Source organism: Platalea leucorodia, assembly GCF_965183815.1.
Source record: "Platalea leucorodia genome assembly, chromosome: 6".
Lineage (NCBI taxonomy): Eukaryota > Metazoa > Chordata > Aves > Pelecaniformes > Threskiornithidae > Platalea > Platalea leucorodia.
In genome coordinates, this window is record NC_138828.1 from 76,050,247 (window position 1) to 76,072,046 (window position 21,800).

Genomic DNA, 21,800 nt, shown 5'->3' on the forward strand with positions numbered 1-21,800 from the left:
TGGAAAAATTTCAGTGCTGTGACATATTCAATAAAAGTGAAAGCCTGAAAATGTAATTCAGACATGAATCAGAGCTTTTTACTCAATGCAGCTCTAAATGAAATGAATTAGAATTTATTTCTTTTCACTTTTTCTGGTTACAGTCTCTCTGGTTCTTATTTTTCCAATCCACTTCCTAAGTATTTAAGCATTGATCCAATACTACTCAGTATAGTCCGACTACCACTTTTTACATAAATTACACCCCCCCTCTTAAGTAGCATTTAACAATGAAGAGAGAGTCCATGTCAAATCTTCAGCAGTAGCTGAAAAAACAGGCCATACAACTCAGCAGAAAAATGCATCTAACTTATTGTCTGTTCTTTCACCTCTGCAACCTACATGGCCCTTAGATTTCAGGACTTCACAGAACTGTACAGAATTAATTGTGAAAACCCAATTACCTACAGAATTGGAATGAAATACAAAAGTCATACTGGAAGAACTGAAAATAAGTCAGATCTTTAAAATATATTTTCAGCTGGAAGCATAAAAAGATTGAAATTACTATTATATGAGTACTGTCACAGGGATCTCCAAGTTTGGATAGGCAACAGAAGTAAAATAATTTTCATTAACATGGAACAAGAACCCTCGTGAAGACAAGACACGAGTACATTCCATTTTAGCTAAAAAAGATCAATCAAATTTTTTGCCCCTTGGCACCTGGAACTTAATTCAACTACATACACAAAGAAAAAAAGCCTGTGCTTTGTCTTGATTTGTATATCAAACAGGTAATATCTGGGGGGAAATACATATTTTTCCCACAAAACATAGGCTACATTTTAGAAACAGAAAGCAGACTAAACAGAATTATTTTCCGTTTCCTTCTTTTGTCGCTTTGCAGACAAGACAGGTACAATATAGAGTCTATCTTTGTATCTAGATAGAAGCACTGTTAACAGCAGCAGACTGTGTCAGCAATAGAGAAGGAAAATATCTGACAATGTCAGCCAGCCATTGGAAAATGGCTCTGTCAAAAGGACCAAATCAGTAATGTTTCTATCAACTGTAGTTTTAGTTTTGCAAGGAATCAGAAATTAGGACACAATGGACTTTTGTGAATAGTATTGCTAATTTTGCATTTACATTTGCATGTAATATAAAAAATTACCTTTACCATTCAAAATATTTCTTCAGTTTCACTGCGCTAATTAGAGCAACACAGTTTGTACCCTTTTTATTTAATAAAATTGTCTTGTACTGTTGTCAAAGAATAGCAAACGTAATAATATGTATGTAAGTGAGTGTCTCTGCAGGATGAAGTGAACCAACTCCTGCTGAGCAAGACAAGTGAGAAAAGCCATCTCTTCTATACCCTAAACTATACAAATTCCTTTATTCCATTATAAGCATACTTAAACTGCTTCAATTAACTTCAAAGGTTCAGAGAAATTGTCTTCTAATGTTTAACAAAGAGTGGACGCCCTTTAAAATATTAAAGCCATGTTAAAATCAAAACAAACAAGCTTAGGTGACATAATGAGGAGTTTACTTAGAAGTACTCCAGAACTGCAAAAGGTCCATGCTGGGATTTTACAAATATCAAATTACTTACCCCTTCCCAAAATGCATCACACTGTAAAGAAATTTCAGCCTCAACAAATGCACCAACACAGCTTACAACGTAGGAGTTAGAGCATATCTCTTCAAAAGCAAACAGGGTGTGTAAAGGACAACAAAACAGAGAACAAGATTCTAGCTACCAGCCAATTATACAAAAGTCTACCAACTCTGCCTCCTTATTATTATGAATGAAGAAGTCTAGCTATAATAAAAACGTGCATATACAGAGAGATGTGCCACAACAAAAATTATGCAAATGAATCAATGAACATATGTGAACCTAATCCTGCAATATTTTCATTGGCACAGTTCCCAAAGAAGTCACAGAGTTCTGCAACACTTTGGACTCACATCTTGTAATGTATCACCTTATTTACCACATATTATGTTGTTTAATGTGGAAAATTGATTGTCATTATAAAAGTAAAAACAAGCTTCAGCTTACCTCCATCAGAAACAGTTGCTGACTGCAATAAGAAAGAGAAAAATAAGTGTTATTTAAGTTTCATGGTAAGCATTAGAAATCTCTGAGCTTCACGTAATATTTGAAGTGTTAGCTACTTTTATCATCCTATTATCAACAGATAACATGACAGAGGAAAATCTAAAGAAAACAGCTGTTACTTTCTCACAAGTGTTTCCTCCCCACCATGAAATTCAGCCCAGGCCTTTTAACCACTGTCCTGGAACTTGATCCCACTAGGATTTACTGGACAAAGTACTTCCGGCTGTGAGTAGCTACACTGCTTCCAAAGTCCTTCTTAGAGGAATAGAGTCAATCGGTTGGTATATGTGAGAAAGCAGATACCTTAAAATTGACCTGCAAAGGCTTAAAATGAAAACACCACCTCATATACTTTATTTTTCTGCAATATCTGGAGATATGTGGAATGAAAATTAAATTTCAGTATTTTGTCAGTCAGATGACTGAAAACTTCCCCTGCCAATCGCTTCTGACTTCCACAGAGCCAAAAGGATGTTAAGAGTGTTTCCAATAAGCTAAGTAAGAACTCCTCACCATCTCTACTAGTATTTTACATCAAATTTTCAGGGACAATTAGTCTTCTTGTGAAATGTTGACATGTAGGTGCTTATCTACCCTAAACATCTCACCTTTCATCACAAACTACCTCAAGGCAGCTAACATTTGTATAAAACCAAGTAGGTGACCATTTCCCAAACACGTACTCCAGCATTTGCACCTTGACACTCAGCTGAGTGAGAGACTGGAAGGACAGCTGATTTTTAGATTTAAGTTTGTATTCATTTTTAATGGCTGTTAAAAACTATTATTGTTTGGGGAATCTTTTCTTGGTCATATAAAGTGTCCTTGAACCTTTAAGTAACTTTCTAGATAGTTAAAAAGAAACTCTCTTATTTTGTACTGCTCTTTAAAAAGCTAGAAAAGAATGCCCTATACTATCTACAATTTCTTCAAGACGGAAAACACACAGAAGAAAAAGCCATACATATATATACAACTCAAAAGAAAAGCTATCTCTCCATAGTTTGTCTGTATTTTCCAGCCTTGGCAACAAACATTGCCTCTCCCCTTCAAAATCCACAAAAACCTTTGGTAATCCTTAAAAGAATAGTATCTTCTCCTTTCTTTCTCTTTTCTGTTTCACTGAAGGATCTCCTACTACTGTTAACACTACCTGAAGAACATCACTTGTTAGAAACTGTTGTGGCCTCACCATTCACATCAGCAGCAGAGGATCTGACCTAGTTTTTAATACAAGTATTCAGGAACCTGCAAAGTCTAAACTCGTCTCTATTGACATCATCCCTCTGGTGCTAGTTCTGGTAAACACAAATACATCTTTCATGGAAAAGATCCAAAAAATGATGTCACTTCTTGTTTAACTACACAAAAATAAATGCTTCTGAAGCTGCGAAACATCATAATATAATCAAAAGTGTATCCAGGCCCCTCTTTTTAATAGCACTGTTTCAGGTATCAAAAAAGTACTTCTGTTTTTCAGTTCTTCAGTGAGGCTTAGGACATCTTTTCTACTTCTATTTTGCACGTAAGTCTAGCAAGCGTATTAGGCATTCAGAAGACATAACTTAATTCATGTTTGTAATTTAGGAAATTTAATTTACATTACTGAAATCTGTTTTATAAATATGATTGCTTCTAATTTCTTACTCACATACCGTACAGAACAGCTGATGAATAAACAATTTCAATGTAATTTCTCAAAGAATAAAGAAAAGGATGACTCAAAGTAATAGTATCAGTTTACACATTAGACAGAAAAAAATAAGAATACTGTCAAAATACACTCATTTTAGGAATGGTCATTTACTTTGGCAGCTTGCATGAGTCTAGGTTCCAACAGCAAGTACAATTCTCCTTCATGTTTTTGAAAGCTATCAAGTAAAATGAATAGGATTCTCACGATAGTAAAAAGAATATTTACACTACTTTCTTCAAAAACTGGGAAGTTAACGATTGTAAAATATCATTTTAAAGGAAAAATGGTGTGATTTCATAGAAAAGCTCAAACATTACAGTAATAGCACCACTTAATTAAGTTCTATGGACAATGAGATACAGTTTTACCTCAATCCATTTAGCATAAGTTAATGCAGTGAGCTTTCTGCATACCATCGGTTGGTTTTGTGTGTTTAAATGCTTTGGCTAATGCACATTACATTACATGTATCAACATCTTAAAATCTCTCCAAGCAAGGCCTTAGTAATTATTATGTTTAAAGATTACAGAAAAAAAAAATAGTACCTATAGGAAGAATTTCTTATCTAAATATCAACCACCTATTTCTGTGCTATTAAGATATTCTAAATTTCCTGTTGGTTTTGATATATTCCAACTATATGGGTTGTTTTTTTTATTACATTACAGTGTCACTAAAACTACCCAGCATGTTCCAAGCATTATCAGTTTATTTCTGTAGATCACAGAATAAAATTTATTTTAAGAACATTTCTTTAAATTCATCTATGTAACTGAACTAAATCCTCTTAATTCAACAAAACCAGCTAGAAACTAATGCTTGGAATTATTGTGTAAGAATTCACAGTAATATGTTCAAAACACATTTGTGAGTACTTAGAAATCTTAATATAAACCTGTCAGAAATTGCATGCAGTCCACATTCAGACAAAGCAGTTTCTCTTCTAAACTGTTCAGCTGAAACTTGTCTAGATTTGTCCAAAGGTATAAGTTGCAAGACCAGATTTTTTTAAATACTATGATGATCTCATTTTAAAAATTCACTATATGTTGGGGGCTGGTTTTCATTCTTCAGCACTCACGCTTACCACCACTGGAGGCTCTTCAGGACAAAATTTGATCTACTATGAAGTTTGATTATTTGATTAATTTTAACACTTAAGACATACATATTAAGAACTACCTATTAAAAAACATATGTATGAAAAAGCTATAAAATTGAGGAGTTCCTGTATGTAGCCATTTCTGAAAGATGAGGAAGGGCAGAGTATGACCCCATGCCAGTTAGGGTTAATGTGAAGATTTTAAAAAAAAAGTATTTAAGTATTTCATTCCAAACGACAGGACACACATGTACTCATTTCGTGAATGTACATCTGAACTATCACCCAGAGATAAAAATCTAACTGCATTCAACTCTCCAGTCTTTCACAACCAGATAAGAACTGAAATCAGTTCTTCAAATTACCCTGACTTCCAAATTGGTTTAGGAAAAATCTCATGGTATATGCCAGGAGTCTGATGGTAACAAATTACCAAAATTTAGAAAACAAATCTAGTTTAGGAAAACCAAAATGTCTTCCAGTATCTCTCGCCATGGGAACTCTGCTTGCTCATCTAGCTGGATTAGCAGCTGAGGTATACAGACACACGCACACCCCGCAGAGGTGGAGGATGCAACTCGCTTCCCTAGACTTCAGGGCAAGATCTTGATGCCCGTGATCCAAGTGAGGAGCTCAGTGCCAGGGCCAGCAAGCTGAACAGTGGCTTCCCAGTTACCATACACCATAAAAGATGTTCTAGGTCTCTGTAAACTGGCAATTGCTTTAGCATATATTAGATAGCATAAAGTTCTGATTAAGGGAAAACATGTAAAATTTCTCTTTGTATCATCTCTCTTTGCTAGGTGGAAAAACCAGAAGGGCCCATGAGTTTTTTGATGTCATGTTCAGGATCTGCTTGCAACAAATCTAAAAGAGTGTTAGCTTACAATAATTAACAGGGAGAAAACTACTTTGTGAGTACATTTTTTTTTCCAGAATAGAAAAAGACAACATAGCATCTTGCACCCAAAAACAGAGTAAAAAGGGAGAGAGGGCATAAAGGAGAATAATTCATAAGGCTGAAACAGCCTATATCTTTTAGCTTTCATGGTCTATAACCTGCTAGATGTGTGCACCACTGCACGAAACTAGTCTGATGACATCTTTCAGTTGACAGAAACTCTTATCCAGAAAATCCACTTAGCTCCATTTTACATGGATCAGGTCCCAGGAAACTAACTGCTGTCAAAATCTCCCGTAATACCATGATGCAGAAAACCCAAAAATACCCCACCCATATCCCAGACAAATAATTGAGCAAATAAATCCATGTGTACAGACTACCCAGATAACACAATACAAAAACATCCTTTTTCTTCACAAGATTTGCCATTCAAGTCAAAGTCATGCTCAAGTAGTTGAGTAGAACAAAGGGAAAGATGTGGATACCGGGAGGGGTGACACATACTAGGAAATGCCAGGCCTTAGCAATAAAATGAAGCAACATGAAGTCATCTGTGCTAATAGAATGTGGGTGAGTGCCTTCCTGAGTCAAAAAAGACATATCTATTTCCAACTCCTTCTGAGATGCGGAGGGATAAAATCTATACGGAGGGTGAAGACGTATTCCTCTCTCCTACCCTAACAATGACCAAGTCACAGACTAAACAGAACATCTACTTCTTTCCTGGGCATCCAGGAGGATTCAGAGAAAAAGGGATTAAAAGTGACCTCTCTCTGTGTCCTTTCTAAAGTACACTTTCTTCCAATACAGGCATTGAGTTTTTGCTGCATCCAAAGAATTCCCTGACTGCTGCTTTCAGAATCTGTTAGACTTACCTAGTACAATACTATATTGTACACTATTTTATAAAAGCCCCTCTAATTAAGCCTTTCAGTTTTGAACAGCATACCTAGCTCCACCAACCTTCTAAACTTATTTTCTTGTATGATTTCAATATACAGAATAAGTTTGGGAAACTTGTCGTGTTCTTTAAGAGATGAAGCACTGAAGATTTACAGTCTGAATACAAATAGCCAACTTTCAAACATTCTGTCACTTGGCTCAGGGAAAGCCTATCACTCAGTCGACTGTCTGCTTGCATCTAGCTTTGTTCAAACTCCTTATTAAATCACCTGAAGCAACTTTTCCTTTTGCCAAGGAATGAATTATGAGCGGGTCCCTAGATCTTCAGTCACATTACTCCAGGACTTACATTACATACATGTATTTTTATCCTCTTAAATGCATTACAGCATTAACATTGTACAAATGCCATGAACTCCAATGATCTCTGGGAGGGAGATTACGTCTCAAAATATGGTATACACTGTTCTAACATTTTAAACAAAAAATAAAGCCATATTACTTATAAATTATTGCTAGATTTTCCTCCTAAATAATCTCAAATGTACTTCTCTCCTAAATATTAGAGTAATATTATAGTATTTTTATCCTCGTTTCAAAATATTCTTGCAATTAATTTCATGATTAGAATTCTATGAGAAGGATGCCCCTCCAGAATGCCACTTAAAGGAGAACTATTACATAATTTGTCTTTTCAATTCTCTACCACCAAAGTGCATTTATAACAGTTAATACAAAAGTATTTAGGATGTAAGAATTCCCAAGGAAAAAAAGATACAGTATAACTACAGTACAATAATTTTACTGAATACACTCTTCTCTGAAGGTTAAATATTTTTGTCAAATATTTGAATCTATAAAAACAACATATGAACAGTAAATTATGTGACATTTGGAATTCCTTTAAGAAATAAATGTTCAACAAAACCAACCTTATCACACATAAACACAGTGCCTTAAATGCCAAATCCATCCCTAAAATTATTTTGATAAAGATAAACACAAAATATATACAGTTTTACCTAAAGATATAATATTGATATAATGGCACAGAAAGTACATACAAAATACATTGCACAGAATTAAAAATAGGCACAGATTATAAACACACTGATTTTTTAGCTTTACACATATTTGGCACAGTTCATAAATACATCTCAAAATCTAAATGTTAGTTGGTACAATAAGATTCCCTTTTCTCTGATAATAAAACCCAATGTTTCCATTTACAAAGGAATTTTAACTCAAATACTTTAAAGTAAAAAAGCTTAAAGGCTAAGCAAAAAGCATTCTGAAGCTGATAACATTCTTCTCTAATTTCTTGCCAATAACAATAGCCTCTTCTAATTTCTCACTGCAACAATGCCTTGCCTTAGCTAAATATAATTCATAGCACTTACCCGCTCTTCGTAAGAAACAGCAGTTATTTTTCCTAACAGCACTCTTCCTAAATTCATCTTCACTTAATATGGAAAAAGCATTTCCTTAACACATCAGCTTCTCAAAGATTAAACTAAAAAATTCAACCCTGTTCCATGCCTGTACATGCCAGTAAAGTTTAAAGGCATTTCGTATGAAGTTCTATTTTACTCCCTTTATGTTACCCATAGCAACAGGCCAATGCAGGAAGCTGTGGTTCGTCAGGGATTCAGATTAGATCTCAATTATCTCTCACCAGAAAAGCTAGATCATTTTATATAAATCATGCTGATTGTACTTTAAAACGTTTCCTATAACAAATCAGGAAAATAAAATGACGTTGAATTGTGTGATAGTCCTGTATTCAATAAAACAGATTTCCAAGACAGTTTTCAGAAAAACATTAGTTAATCACCCTAACATTAGTTACAGAAACATTTACATAGTAAACCACTATTTTCAGAGGTTTACATAATGCAAGCCAGAATAAAGTAGGACCTCAAACGGTCTATTCTGCTTAACTTTTCAGTGGTTAACACTATAAATTGCATGTAAAAATCCGCACTACAAGGAAACTTGGCATATTTGGTTAAACCTAGGAGCAGCCCGTTGTCACTGAAGACAAAATTCTCCTTTCAGAAACCAACTGATATTCTGCCCTTCCTTCCTCACTACCCAAGCCTATGCTCAACTGATGTCAAGACAGTTCTGTGCACAGCGCCTTAGGAGCAGAGAGCAAAATAGGCTACTTGTAACGTAAGAGGGAAGTGCTATTACCTTGCCTGTGACAGCAGTGTCTTCAAGAGCCTGTATATGGAAAGTATAGGATTTCATGAAGTTTGCTGCTGTTCACAAGTAAATAGCGATAGTACCTAACCCATTCATTGCTGTTATTTTTTAAGCAATCATACAATTTTCTGCCAAAAAGAAACACCAGAATTGCAAACTGGGAATGATTAGTGGGCATTTTGATGCTAGTGGGATGTCCTTAAAGCCAAGGTGGACTTACTAGTAGTAGCTTAGGAAAAAGGAATCTTCTCCCTTGTTCAATGCAGCATGTGGAATCTCCCACAGCCATACAGTTCCTAGGTTGAACCCCTAACATAAAAAAACCCTATGAAGAAGGCAAATATGACTTTCAACTTATAGAGAGAGAAAATGAGGCAAAAAGAGGCTAAGAGCCTTTACTCAAGACCTCATGGCTTATAAGACTGGCTTGCAAAAGACAGTCCAAGCCTGCACATCTTCCCATTTTTGGATTTAGGATGAAGAGACTTGGTTAACAGGAAAACTCAGTCTTCTTCATTTAATTTAGAGAGATCAGAGAAGAAGTTTTAAGCTAACTGCAGATGAAAATGGAGGAAGCATACTTTAACAAGCATTCCAGAGACATAAGCAAATTGCTGCAATGGACAAAGTTCATTTTATGATTGATTACTTGTTTGAATAGGCATTGCTGCACTTTTGAGTGCTGTCTTCTACAAGTATTTAATACCATGAAGAAATGCAATGGAAACAAATGGGTTGGTAGACAGGAATGAAATGTGTTTTACGAATCACACCCTCCATTATTTTAGGACTTAAGAAGCAAATGCCCTATAATACTTGCACAGAAGAACAGTTTTACTATGTGTGGTTAAGTATTAAAAAATTATAATTTTATAAAGAAAAAATGCCAAACAGAGCTGTTTAAATACTGCATTTTGCTTGACACTAAACCAAGTGGGATGCAGAATGTATTTTCACTGTCAATACCTTAAGCAAACAGCAACACAAATATGCAGCTGACCAGGTGCATAACAATCCTTACACTGTAAAAAGTGTAAAAGAGTAAAAAGCACAAATGGATCAGAAACACCTAGAGAACTTTCCTGTGAACAGCCTTTTGGGGTTACACAAAAAAGGACTTTTATCAGTACTGTTTACTTAATGCCCAACCTAAGTCCTCTAGGAATGCCCTAGAAAGACCAAATGTACTAGCAGAGTTTTAGCAGGTGAGGATGTTACCCACAAGAACACAAGAATGATTAGGAGAAAAATAACCCCACGTGCAATAGGATGTAGCTGCAAGGCTAGCAGTTCACCGGAGCAACCGTAGTGAACATTGTTAGGAACACTGTGTGTGGGCAATGCTTTATACATTCTAGGCACTCATACTTGGCGTTACAAACCTAATAAACCCTTAGTTTAAACAGACCTTTAGAGTTGTTGATTTTATTTCATTGAACTCGGCATTGCACGTCCACATTTTTTCCATACAGTGACTCTAGCAGCCCCGCAAACAAGCTCTACCAATTAGACAGTACCAGTTAATGATAATGGCTATGAAATGTCATGTGACTCTGAAAGCCCTTTAAAAAAATTCATATCCCTCTACATTTTCACAGGTTATTGCAGCAGCTGCCAGATTCAAAATCTTGTGATTTTGTGTACCATATTTGTAAACCAGGCAGGCAACTCAAAGTTCAAAGGTCAAAAGCAGAAGGAATGTTAATTTGCAAAGCTATTAATGGGAAGTGTTAAAATATGACACAACAGCTTTAAAAACCTTATTCAGATATACCAAAGACAACAGTTGTAAACCCACATCCATCTGCTTAGAAGCTAAACTGTGGGAAGGGGTACAGACCCCAGATACGGTTGATCTGTTTTTCTCTCCTACCCTCCCTCCACTTCCTGCTCATATTTTCTTTTGTACATTTGTTTGCAGAGCAGAAAAAGCTGAAGAGAAAGACAGAATGACAGGAAGCCTGGATAAGTTTTAACTTGTCAAAAGATGAATAGGATTTAATAGATCCCTGACTCCTAACAGAAGAAAACCCACACAAAAAACGCCAGGCAACTAGAAAGAGGCAATCCCCTGGACCGGCTCCGGGTCACACAAATTTCTAAAGTAAATTTGACACTAGCAGAATGCACCATCAAAAATCTTAAATCTCATCAAGTATTTCTTTTTTTATCTCATACTAAATAAAGTAACAACTACTTGCATGAAAGCCAGAGAAAAAATATCTGTTAAGAATATGATTTAGCTCACTGACCTTACTTATTGAAATAAAAAGGAGTATCAAAAAGCCTACGCACAAATTCAGGAAAGTTTGCTATAAAATAAAATGGATTTTTTTCCTAATTCTCCAAATTTCCTACTATCTGTCTAGATATAATTCTGTCAATGATTTGTCAGCTACTCAACAATAAACAGACCCTATATGTGCTACTGTTTAAAAGAGGGAAGAGTCTCTTATTTACAACGTTGTGGTGTCCCTCTATCAATTTTAAAGATAAAAGTCCTTCCTATTCCAAGGTGATCTTAACGAAAAATATTTTCAAGCCAAACTATTTGCAATTTGTTGGTGTATAAATAACTGAAATACAAGCCGCCTTGGAAAACATCAGGACTTCCCATACATTAAACTCAGCGAGGAGAGCGGATGCAAACTGCTGCGCCGAGTGCCCCCTGCTGTCTGCCTGCCCTGCCGGGACCAACGCACACGTTTCCAAGTGTTAAGTTCAGGCAGATTTGCCATCCAGAAATCTACTCTAAAAACAAATATTTGGTTTTGAAAGGTGTATTGTAAACTTTGAAGAATACTTCTGTAGAGCCTGACTGTACACGGATAATAAAAAATACTCTTCTTAAAAAAATGGTTTTTAAATAATTACTATTTTTTTCCTTCTGTTGATCAACATCTTAGGACAACTGAATTCTCTCCAGTAATAAAAACCTGCAGAAACAGCGTAACTTGCACATCCAGACGGAAGGTGACTCGCAGCCCAAAAGTGAATTAAAATTAAATTACATATTAAGGAGGATATGATTAAGTGACAGATCACTGAAACAATATTAAGCTGCTTCTGAATTTCCTACTACTGCAGATGGAGCCTCTAAGAATCAATAGATTTTGAGGAAATCAATGTAAAGCTGAGCATGAAAACTACTAATTTTTAAGTAAACAATAAACAATGCATATATATCTTTCTAAGCCTTGTAATTGTTTCTTTCCCTTTTCATTTTTAAAAACTGATAGTTTTGTTGCTATACTTTCAGCATTAAAGGCAATTATACTCTGAGATATACAGACATAAAGAATAAGACTACAATGTCAAAATCTGATAATACAGCTAGGACCTTTATTTACTATGTGTTTTCTGAGCAACAAGAAGCTAAACCTGGTCTGAAGTCTCTGCACCTCAGAAATTTTGTATTCTATAAATAGTTTTCCTTTATTTTCAGTTAATTTAATAACTCATACCATCTGGATTCTGTTTTATTGGATAAAAATCCAGCTGGAAGAAAAAAATCGCTTTAGCCGCACACCTTGAAAAACCACTGTAACAATTTGAAGGTAACTTATAACTTTAACATGACATTCTTGCTTTACGGAAACGTGCAAGTATAGTGAAAATTAACAGAAAGATTTATAAAAAACTTAATTAGAGAAGTATCTGTATATCTACTAAAGTCACTCAACATTTTAAAAACAATACAATGCTAAAGAGAGATTTAAAACAAGTCTATAAAAATGGTGTATTCTTAATTTCATCATAGAGCTTAAATAGAAAGTCAACTTAAATACTTATACTTACGAACTTTGTCTCTTTAAAACCTCAATGAATCCTTAGAAGCATTATTTATCATATTTCACTGCAAGATTTCTTAGCTCGGAAGACTACTCATTAAACCATATTCCTGTTTTCTGTTCGCTTTAGACAAACAAAACTTTATACTTACAGACACTTGACTATCAGTAAAAGTTTTCTCCATGTATAAATAGTTTAATAGCTCATTGTTAAGAAACAGTCCCTTCAACTTTATTATTACGTTCTTTCTGAACACATATTTACTTCTTCCAGAGTCCAGTAAAAAAATGAGGCTTCTCTCTCTGTTGCCCTATCAACACCTCTCCCATTCTCCTCCCTCCCCAGCACATTCTCCGCCCTCAATACTGGTTCTGTATCTTCCCATCAAAAGGAACAGGCAGCTTTTGAAATGGTGTTTAGGCAGGTCCTGTGTAACAATAAAGCTTCTGTAAAGACAACAGCACGCTGCTGAGGAATCTGCTACTGCACAATGCAGTCGGTAAGGGCCTACAGGACTCTGTCTTAAACGTCTGTCCAAACTTGTTTAAGCATTGAGTCAACATTGTTTTCTCCTCCAAAGTATTCCCTTTTTTAATACATTGCCCTTTGATGAGTATATTATCTGAATTAACTAGGTCATCAATCCCTACTAAAAATACTTAAAATACAATCTAAAAATACTTTTTTAAAAAATTGTTAAAACTTGTAAGACTAACAGCAAATTTCTTTCAGTTTCTGGCATGTAGGTACGTGTCTCAGTATGATTACAATCACATGTATGCATATTATGCAATCTATCTCATCCTACCAAAATGCTCCGTGTTCTTTTGAGTAAGCAGGGCATTGGCATTTACAGGGATCGTGTTTCAAGTGAAACATGATTCTTGTAATTTTCAATACCACACCTACTCTGCAGACAGACCAGCAATATCTGTGTATTTTCAGGGAGAAATGCACACGCTTTCTGCCCAACAAATAATGCTGAAATACCATCCGTCTGCAGTTCCTCGGTCCAGAGGGAAACAGAGGATAGGATTTTTACTGTATTTTTTAAGTATCAGCAGAACAGAAGAAATGTTTTGATGATTTAGTATTGAATAAAAAGCAGTAACTCATCTAATAGAAGCTCCACAGAACTTCACTGGACTGATAAAACCATGATGACAGTGAAAATTAAATGGTACCAACTCCTAGCCAAAATCCCAGCAGTTTAAGCATGGAGACAGGGTCAGAAGCAATTCAGGACAGCTACAGTGCTATCATTTGTGCCGTAGGTATTCTGTGATTATATTCTAGAAATACAAATTCCGTTCATTCAATAAGGCTTTCATTCATTCCCTAACTTTAACCAGGTCTCACGGAACAAAAATCCCTCCTTACCCCCATTAGCAGGTGACACAACACAAAGACATACCAGGTAAGGGGAAGAGCAGCCGAGGGAGGGCAGGAACAGAGAGGCATGAAAGCAGTCACCCAGGTCCTCCTTCCCATCCAGGAATTGCACGGGCAATCTGTTTTGCAGCAGCAGCTCTAACCAGGAAAGCTGCAGGTGCCCTCTCCCTCAGAGAGCTGTAGCACAAACAGTAAGCGCTCCCTGAGCCCACGGCAGTTACACTGGGAGATGCTGTGGTCAGCGAGCCCTCTACTTTACAAACAAACAAGTTTACACCAAGTGAAAGGTAATGCAGCTTCCTGCGCCGAGAGAACAACCCAGAATCCCGCAGTTAAGGAGAAGCAACATCCATCCTTGAGTCTAAGAACATAATCAGTTGAGAACATGGGTTTATCAAACCCAGTATTAACGTTTCCAGTAGCGGCCACACACGGATGGATGTCTACCGATGAGTAGCACACGGTAACATATAGGACATTTCCCTGATTACATTCTCCCAGACTCCAGGTATTTTTAGTTCAGGAGATTTCCTGAACCCGGTGTGGCTTGTCTCCTTAATAATCCCCAGTGGCTCTCTTTTCCAAATACTTGTCCACTTTTCCCCCAGGACATGCAAATTTCTTGCATCCACAGCACTCGGTGGCGAGGCGTCCCACAGATCGACTCACCTCCTGCATGAACAATCGTGTTCTGCTGTTTGTTTTGCTCCTGGCTCCAGCAACCTTTAATTAATGGTGCTGACTTCTTGTCCCGAAGGAGACAGTGAGCAAGTCAATCCCAACTACTTTTTCTGTGCCACCCATGATTTTGTACTCTTGCTTACGCCTTTCTGAACCTTTTCTACTTCTAATATATCATAACATTTTTTAAATAAAGAGACCAGGTGTGGGCAAATCACAGATGTATACAATGGAATCATTATGTGGGTTTTTTCCCCTCTATTCTTTCCCTAATAATTCATAATGCGGGATTTTGCTTCATTGCTACTGTACTGCGCTGATGTGTTCATGCAGCTGTCCCGTATAACTCAAAGACCTCACTTCTGAGAAGAAACAGTCAGCTCAGAGACATATATATCATTTGATATATGAAGCTAGGGCTATTTTGCCTCATTTGCATTGCTTTACATTTATCTGCATAATTTTCATCTGCCATTTTCTTGTCCAGTCACTCAGTCTTGTGAAAGCAGCCTGCTCTCATCTTCAGAGACTGCTCTTCTCCTTACTACCTTGAGCAACATCACCTCACTGCTCACCTTCTTGGGAGGAGCCTTAAAAGGTGCTCTTGAATCAACAAGTGTAACATAAGAAACTGAAGCAAGGACCAGCCTTAAGCAGCAAATAATTCTGGGTTTCAGTAACAGTTCCCAGTGCAGATCCCAGCCATGTGCCTCATGAATTAGACTCAAAGAGCGAACAGTTTTAGTTCAAAGAGAATAACCCCAATTTTAAAAGAACGCTAGGTACCAAAGGTTACAGAGAAAGACACCCCTGAGAAGTTGCCCACCTACCAAGAGTCCCAGTTCTGCGAGCACTGACTGTTTCATCACTACTCAAGGAAACGAGAACCAAAAGAATAGAGCCAAAACCAAGGTCTGATACCTTATATTGCTGAACTAAAGGATACGGCCCCTCTGTAGCTTCAGGTGGTTACTTTAACTTGTTCACCCTGACTGATCCTTGTAGTTCCACAAATAGGACTGCATCAAAGATGTTGACAGCTTATGAATTCACCTGTGTCCATTTCATCACACATCTCAAGAACGGCGGTACTGGCTACTGACAAGAAGTAAGGCCTGCTGCCTGAGGATTTATGCAGAATACAAGTTAGTATCTAGTCCCTGAAAGCACATACTGTGCCTCTGGTTCTGTGACAGAAATTGGCTTGTGTTGGACAGCCAAGCCCAGAGGCAATAAGGCTTGGACAGCACTTGAGTGGCAGGGTCAGACAATGTACTGATTGCTTCCTCAGGGAGAAATTTCTCCATCCAGTGCCAACTGTCTTTGCACACATGGGGACTGAGTTCCCTATGGAATCCATCCTAGGCAACACTGTTGGTTTCTTCTCAGGCACCAAAGTATGGGGTGAATGCTGCTGTGATGAGCATTGCCATATGCACCTCACAAAGAAAGCAGAGATGAGAGCCAGCTCTCAGCACATTCTATGACTACTCTGCTTTTTACAGGCAAATTTACATGGCAAATTTCTCCAGAATCTAAAATAAAGAAAATAATCCAAAAGCAGGAGAAAACAGTAAACAGTAAAATTACCAAAGTATGGTCATTTTACCAATTGCAGTAACAGAAAACAAATCCCATTTTTCTCAGTGTCTGGAAAAAAATCACACAGTTTAACATTCTGGATTGTATCTAGAAACAAGTATCTCCAATTCACGATGAAGAGGTTACACACAACTGTATTCATCTATTGACCAATCAACCTTTGTCAGATACTTTACAAAACAGTGTGAAGAGCATAAGAACTTTGCATGATAAAGTCTATAAATGTAAGGAAAGCTTAAGAGCATATATTGGTAATCTTTTAAAAATTATGGTACAGTATAAAATACCAGCAAAGGCTTAACATTAATGCTAGTGCACAATCTGTGGAAAAAATAAATAAATGTATACTGCTAGCATAATGTTTTCCTTCTTTAGGCAGTAACAATGGATATAACTAAGGTACCTGATAAGATCACACATGCCAAAGTAAAAGCCTGGAGAAGATCCTCCAGAGTACTCTGAAGGGAGTTTGAAATTGTTAATAGAGGAGTCTAGAGAACCCAATGTGAAAAAATGATGCTCTTGGAAGTCTTTAAGACACACTAAGAATGATGACAGCCAAAAAAAAAGTCTAAGGGATAACACAAGCATCATCCAGAATGAGATGATGGTAACCTACAGACGTACTAGCTGTATCTGTACTAGTCAAATAAATAGCGCCATAAGCTGTTGCATAATTCCAAAGACAGCTGGTGCTTTCTGGCCACTATCATACCACCAAGCTCTCCCAACCTCCTATCAATCAAGTTGGTTGCATGCAAACTGCCTGCTGGGCACAGTGATGCTAGCTATTAGGGCTAACTTCTAAACCGTGTCCAAAATTTGAGAAAATACACTAGTTGGCCCAGGACAAAGCCACATAAATGACAACTCTAACAACGTGACAGTATTAACGTTGTGATCCCTTGCCTGCCCCCGTGTCCTGGCACTGTTTCATTTACCAGCGGAGGTGTGCGGCCACTACGCAGCACAGTGGGTAAACAACTCCAACCAGGACCGTAACTGTCAAAGGTCTGAACAGAGCAGAATGCCTGGCAGAAACCACTGGTTGCTTTCAAAGCCTTACGGATCAGCCCCATGACCACATACGCTACAGTAATTCAAGGTAAAGAAATGTTTAATGTCATGACTAACTTAAACTATTTAAAGCTATATATTACAGTTCAGCAAGAGGGTTTGAGCTACTATAGCAAGAGACTGTAAAATCACTAAGCACACAGCTTTGCACTGTTTCAAAAGCTGACCCCTGGTGGCACGGTCCAAGAAACGGGATCTGTCATTCACTGCTACTCCAGGCAGGTTCTAGCAAATGGAAAAGAGAAACAAAAGAACCTGTTCTGTGGTCACAGATCCACGAGGCTTCCGAAACAGCAGTTAGGGGCTGGACTGTGTTAGCATTCAGACTTCAGAATATCCATATATGAGACAGGAGCAGCCCTTTAAGAACTCTATTGTTAGCGTGCTAAAAGTACAAGACTACCTTTTACATACAAAAATGGAGATTTTATTCTTGCATGCAGTTTTATTTCACAACTGGCCTTTTCTCCACCTTCAGACAGCAAAACTGTCAATTGGTCAGTTACATCTTAGATAAAAATTAGGACAAAATACATGCAGAAGATGCAATACTTAAAGGTAGTACACAGTGGAACCCGTGTATACTGGCAGCCCATGACAAGTTATCATAGCTTAAAAAAATTGGTGAAATCTAAGACAAAAATATACATTGTTTTCAAATTTTAAATTCACAATTATAAGCTGAGAATGAAGATGCCTCTTGATTTAAATCATGTAATTATACTAGCCATAGTGGTGGCGTTGTGGCCGTGGTGATGATCTAAGAACGTCAGAGAAGCAAGCTCTGCTGGGAGAGTTAATACTTTTTATTGGATCAACTGACAAGGTGGGAAAAGTTTGGGGCATGTTTAGCTCTTCTTGTCTGATTTTCCTAGTATACTAGTTCGTCTAATATAAGTTATTATCTCCGTGTGTAAGCTTTGTCTGATTATTTAAATGAGTCAAACAAAGACAGGTACCCACTTAAAAACTCATTATTAAGTCAAATGAGCATTTAGGGGTTTTTGCCACCCACAGATGCCAAAGCTAATATCCAGCAGAGACATGTCATTCATTAGTATAAAAACCTCATACCAAAGAGATGTGTTGTATGCTTTCAATTAGCAGATGAAATGCAAAAAAAGTTGCTTCAGTGGAATTAACAAAACAGAAAAAAAATCAAGCATTATTATCTAAAATAACAGCTAATAGTACTACATTATTAATGGTTATAATTAAGATAGAACATTCTAACAAAATTCCTCATACTGATTTTTAAAAGGAATTTATGATACATTCCAACTTTGAAAACATTACTAAACTCTAGAAATGTGATCCAACAAATGTCCTTTTCCATATAGGATATAGCTTTAAGGCTACCAAAACGGGATGAGGACAAGAAGAAAAGCAGCAATAGCCATCTTTTTGTCCTGATATTTAATTAAAGGAATTAAATACTCTTTAATTTTAAAAAGATCTCTACATTAAAAGATTATTTAACAATACTCAAAGAGCTTGACAGTTGTTTGCCTAAGATAGTATGTCTTTCATGATACTATTCTGCCCTATTTTTAACCCCGTAGAAATACCAGAAGTAGAAGTGCCACAATGAATTTCAGGAAACACAACAGCTTTGAATGTTCTCCTTGTCCAGGAGGAACCTAAATTTGTTGACTTCAAGGGAACACTGCAAGGGTCCCCCATTTTTACAGACCTCAAGAAAAATTAATGGAATGAGCTATGGTTGAAAGTGTTATGGAATCTCATTCCAAAACTGCTGATGAGTAAAAAGATTACTCTGTTTAATGTAAATTTTTACAAAGACAGTGCTCTAGTCTCTGCAGTCTCACAGAGTCACCTTTACTGTGTTTATAAATCTATAAACAATGTCTTTGCCAGGAAAGAATCGTGAAAGAGGATGGGAGTAGTGGCACTTACCTGCAGGGAAGAAAAGTAGGAAGAAAGATAGGATCATGCTCTCTCATTAATCCAAATATGAAGTAATCCTAAATCATGGCAAGTTCCATTTAGCTTAAGCTACACCTTGCAAATATGAACCAGCAAACATGCTATAAAGTGAAATTAGTGGAAATCACAGAATTTTAACAGTTGTTAATCGACACTATTTCATAAGAACAAATGATTCACATAGGAAAATTTATTACTACATGCAAAATAGGAATCTGTTCTTAATAAAAACAGATTTCTTGTAATTTAACAAAGAAAAAGTTCTAAATAAATTTCTTGTGAAAACAACATAATTAAGGCATATACTAGACACACTAATTTTCTGAATTCAGTTCCAACTTGCAAGATAATCATATTCAGCCCTGGTGTGAACAAGCACAATTTCCACAGTGCAGAAACAAAATGATGTATTTTGTGTTTTGTGAGACATTTTCTGCACCATAGTTGTAGCATAACTGCATTCATTCACTTTACACTCTCATCCTATATTGATCCCTGAAGATTTAAGATAATCTTCTATACAGGTTCTATTAGTAAAAACAGCACCTAGAGGTTAATCCTACAAACTTGTCTGTTTTCTTCTATGTATAATACAGCTTCTGCAGGTAAGAGGAAAATGCTTAAGGAGTGGCAACTATATCATTATAGCTAATTCTAATCTTATAAGAATATTGTCTGTGCATGTATAGCCAGCCATAATCGAACAATTTAAAAGAAAAAGTGAAATATTCTCTTGCAATCATTGTTTTTATGTATTAAAATAATATATTTTAAAAAAAATGTTTTATTCTTGGATAGCTTTAAAAAAAAAACAAAAAAAAACTGCAAAGAAATCATGCCACCTTATGGCAGAAGACAGCAAAGCTCACGTCTGGTATTTCACACACTACAGCTCCAAAGACAAGAGGAGCAAGTTCAGACTTTCACAAAAAATCCAAATACAGCCTTCTTCAGACCCATAAGCAAATGAACAGTGTTCAGCATATGCCCATAAAAGAAACTGCATGGAACCTACTTATACTGCTCAGTTTAGAAGACTAAGTCGGATGCCAGCAGGAATCAAACCCACAAGCTCAGAGAAGCATATTAATTTTCAGACTTCATGTTTGGGTTAGTACCTTATCCATTCTGCCAAGATAACTGGAAAGAACACAAAAACAACTGAGTAGCCTATATAATACGTTCATGATCATTATTCCAAAGGTGGAGTCTCTAAGAATTTCCTGGTATTGTTATTTCCTCTTCCAGCAACTCTAAATAGATGGCCTGAAATAATCTAAACATGTACTAACAACATTGTGTTCTACTACACTTAGTGTAACAGTACTTGGGAAAAGTGCTGCGTAGCAACGTTAAAGTTAGAACTGAAATCAAAACACCTCAAAATTATTTTACTTTTACTTATGAAGTTTTTTAAATTCTTCTCTTTGCTGGTATTTCTCCTGGTGACTAGGATATCATTCTCTTATGGCATGCAGAGGGAAAAAAAAGAGATTTCAAAGTGAAAAGAAGCAATGGACAGAGAGCAGTCCACACCCAAATAGCTACATGTAGTAAGGGCATTCATCCAAATACAGATTTTAAGACAGATTGTTTCTTTGTCCAATTCATATCATGACCTAGAATGTAAGTTTCCCCATCCAAAGTAACAGCTTTAACAATTAGGACACTGGGTAACACAGAGAGCCTCTCAATCCCTCTTGTTGGTGCTACTCGATTTATATACACGAATGAATACCAACTAAGACATAATGAGAGAAAAATTGACTTTTTAGGCCAGTAACTATGGCATCTTTCTGAAATTAACGGAAAGTACCAAGTCCCTATTTTAATGAATGTTTTTGCAATGTAAAACAGCTCCAACAACAGAAATTAAATTATATCCTTGGTGTTTAAAACACTCTTTCAAAATATGAGATGTGCACATAAATCTGTATGAAATTTCAATCTGGAAGAACATGGTGTGAAGCATGTTTTTCCTATTGCACGTGAATTACTAGCAGTAGGCTGTTAGATATTCTGAGAGGATTCTCTTTTACTGTGACCAGAAATTCTGTCAAAATTGGTAATATATAGTACCAAGCTTTTTTAATTTAGAAGAATCACCATTTTCTGATGAAGAAAGATGTAGCTAGATGGTTCCCAAACAGCTTTATCCAGAGGCTCTTGCTCTGTTTGTTAAAGTTATGCACTTACTGTATTAAAGTTATGAGGGCAAAGAAATGAAAAAGTGTTTTCCATGACTAGAAAAAAAAAAAAAAAAAAAACACTTAAAAGCTTCAGACAACAAGAAATAGACCACAATGAAAAATGTCCTTTAAAACATCTGAGAAATAAGTAATTACAGTTCCTACCTGCATTCCCTAAGCACACCAGAAGCTC

General features: G+C 36.4%; 1 protein-coding gene across 1 annotated transcript in view; it reads right to left on the reverse strand.

The window, feature by feature from the left end:
* The window catches only part of RGS12 (regulator of G protein signaling 12), a gene marked incomplete at its 3' end in the record, with an annotated part of 89,137 nt that overhangs the window by 41,850 nt on the left and 25,487 nt on the right, over positions 1 to 21,800 (reverse strand). Inside the window, exon 4 of the mRNA XM_082316018.1 lies at positions 2,054 to 2,075. Coding sequence (XP_082172144.1) covers positions 2,054 to 2,075 — 22 coding nt within the window. The remainder of the gene's footprint in view (positions 1 to 2,053; positions 2,076 to 21,800) is intronic.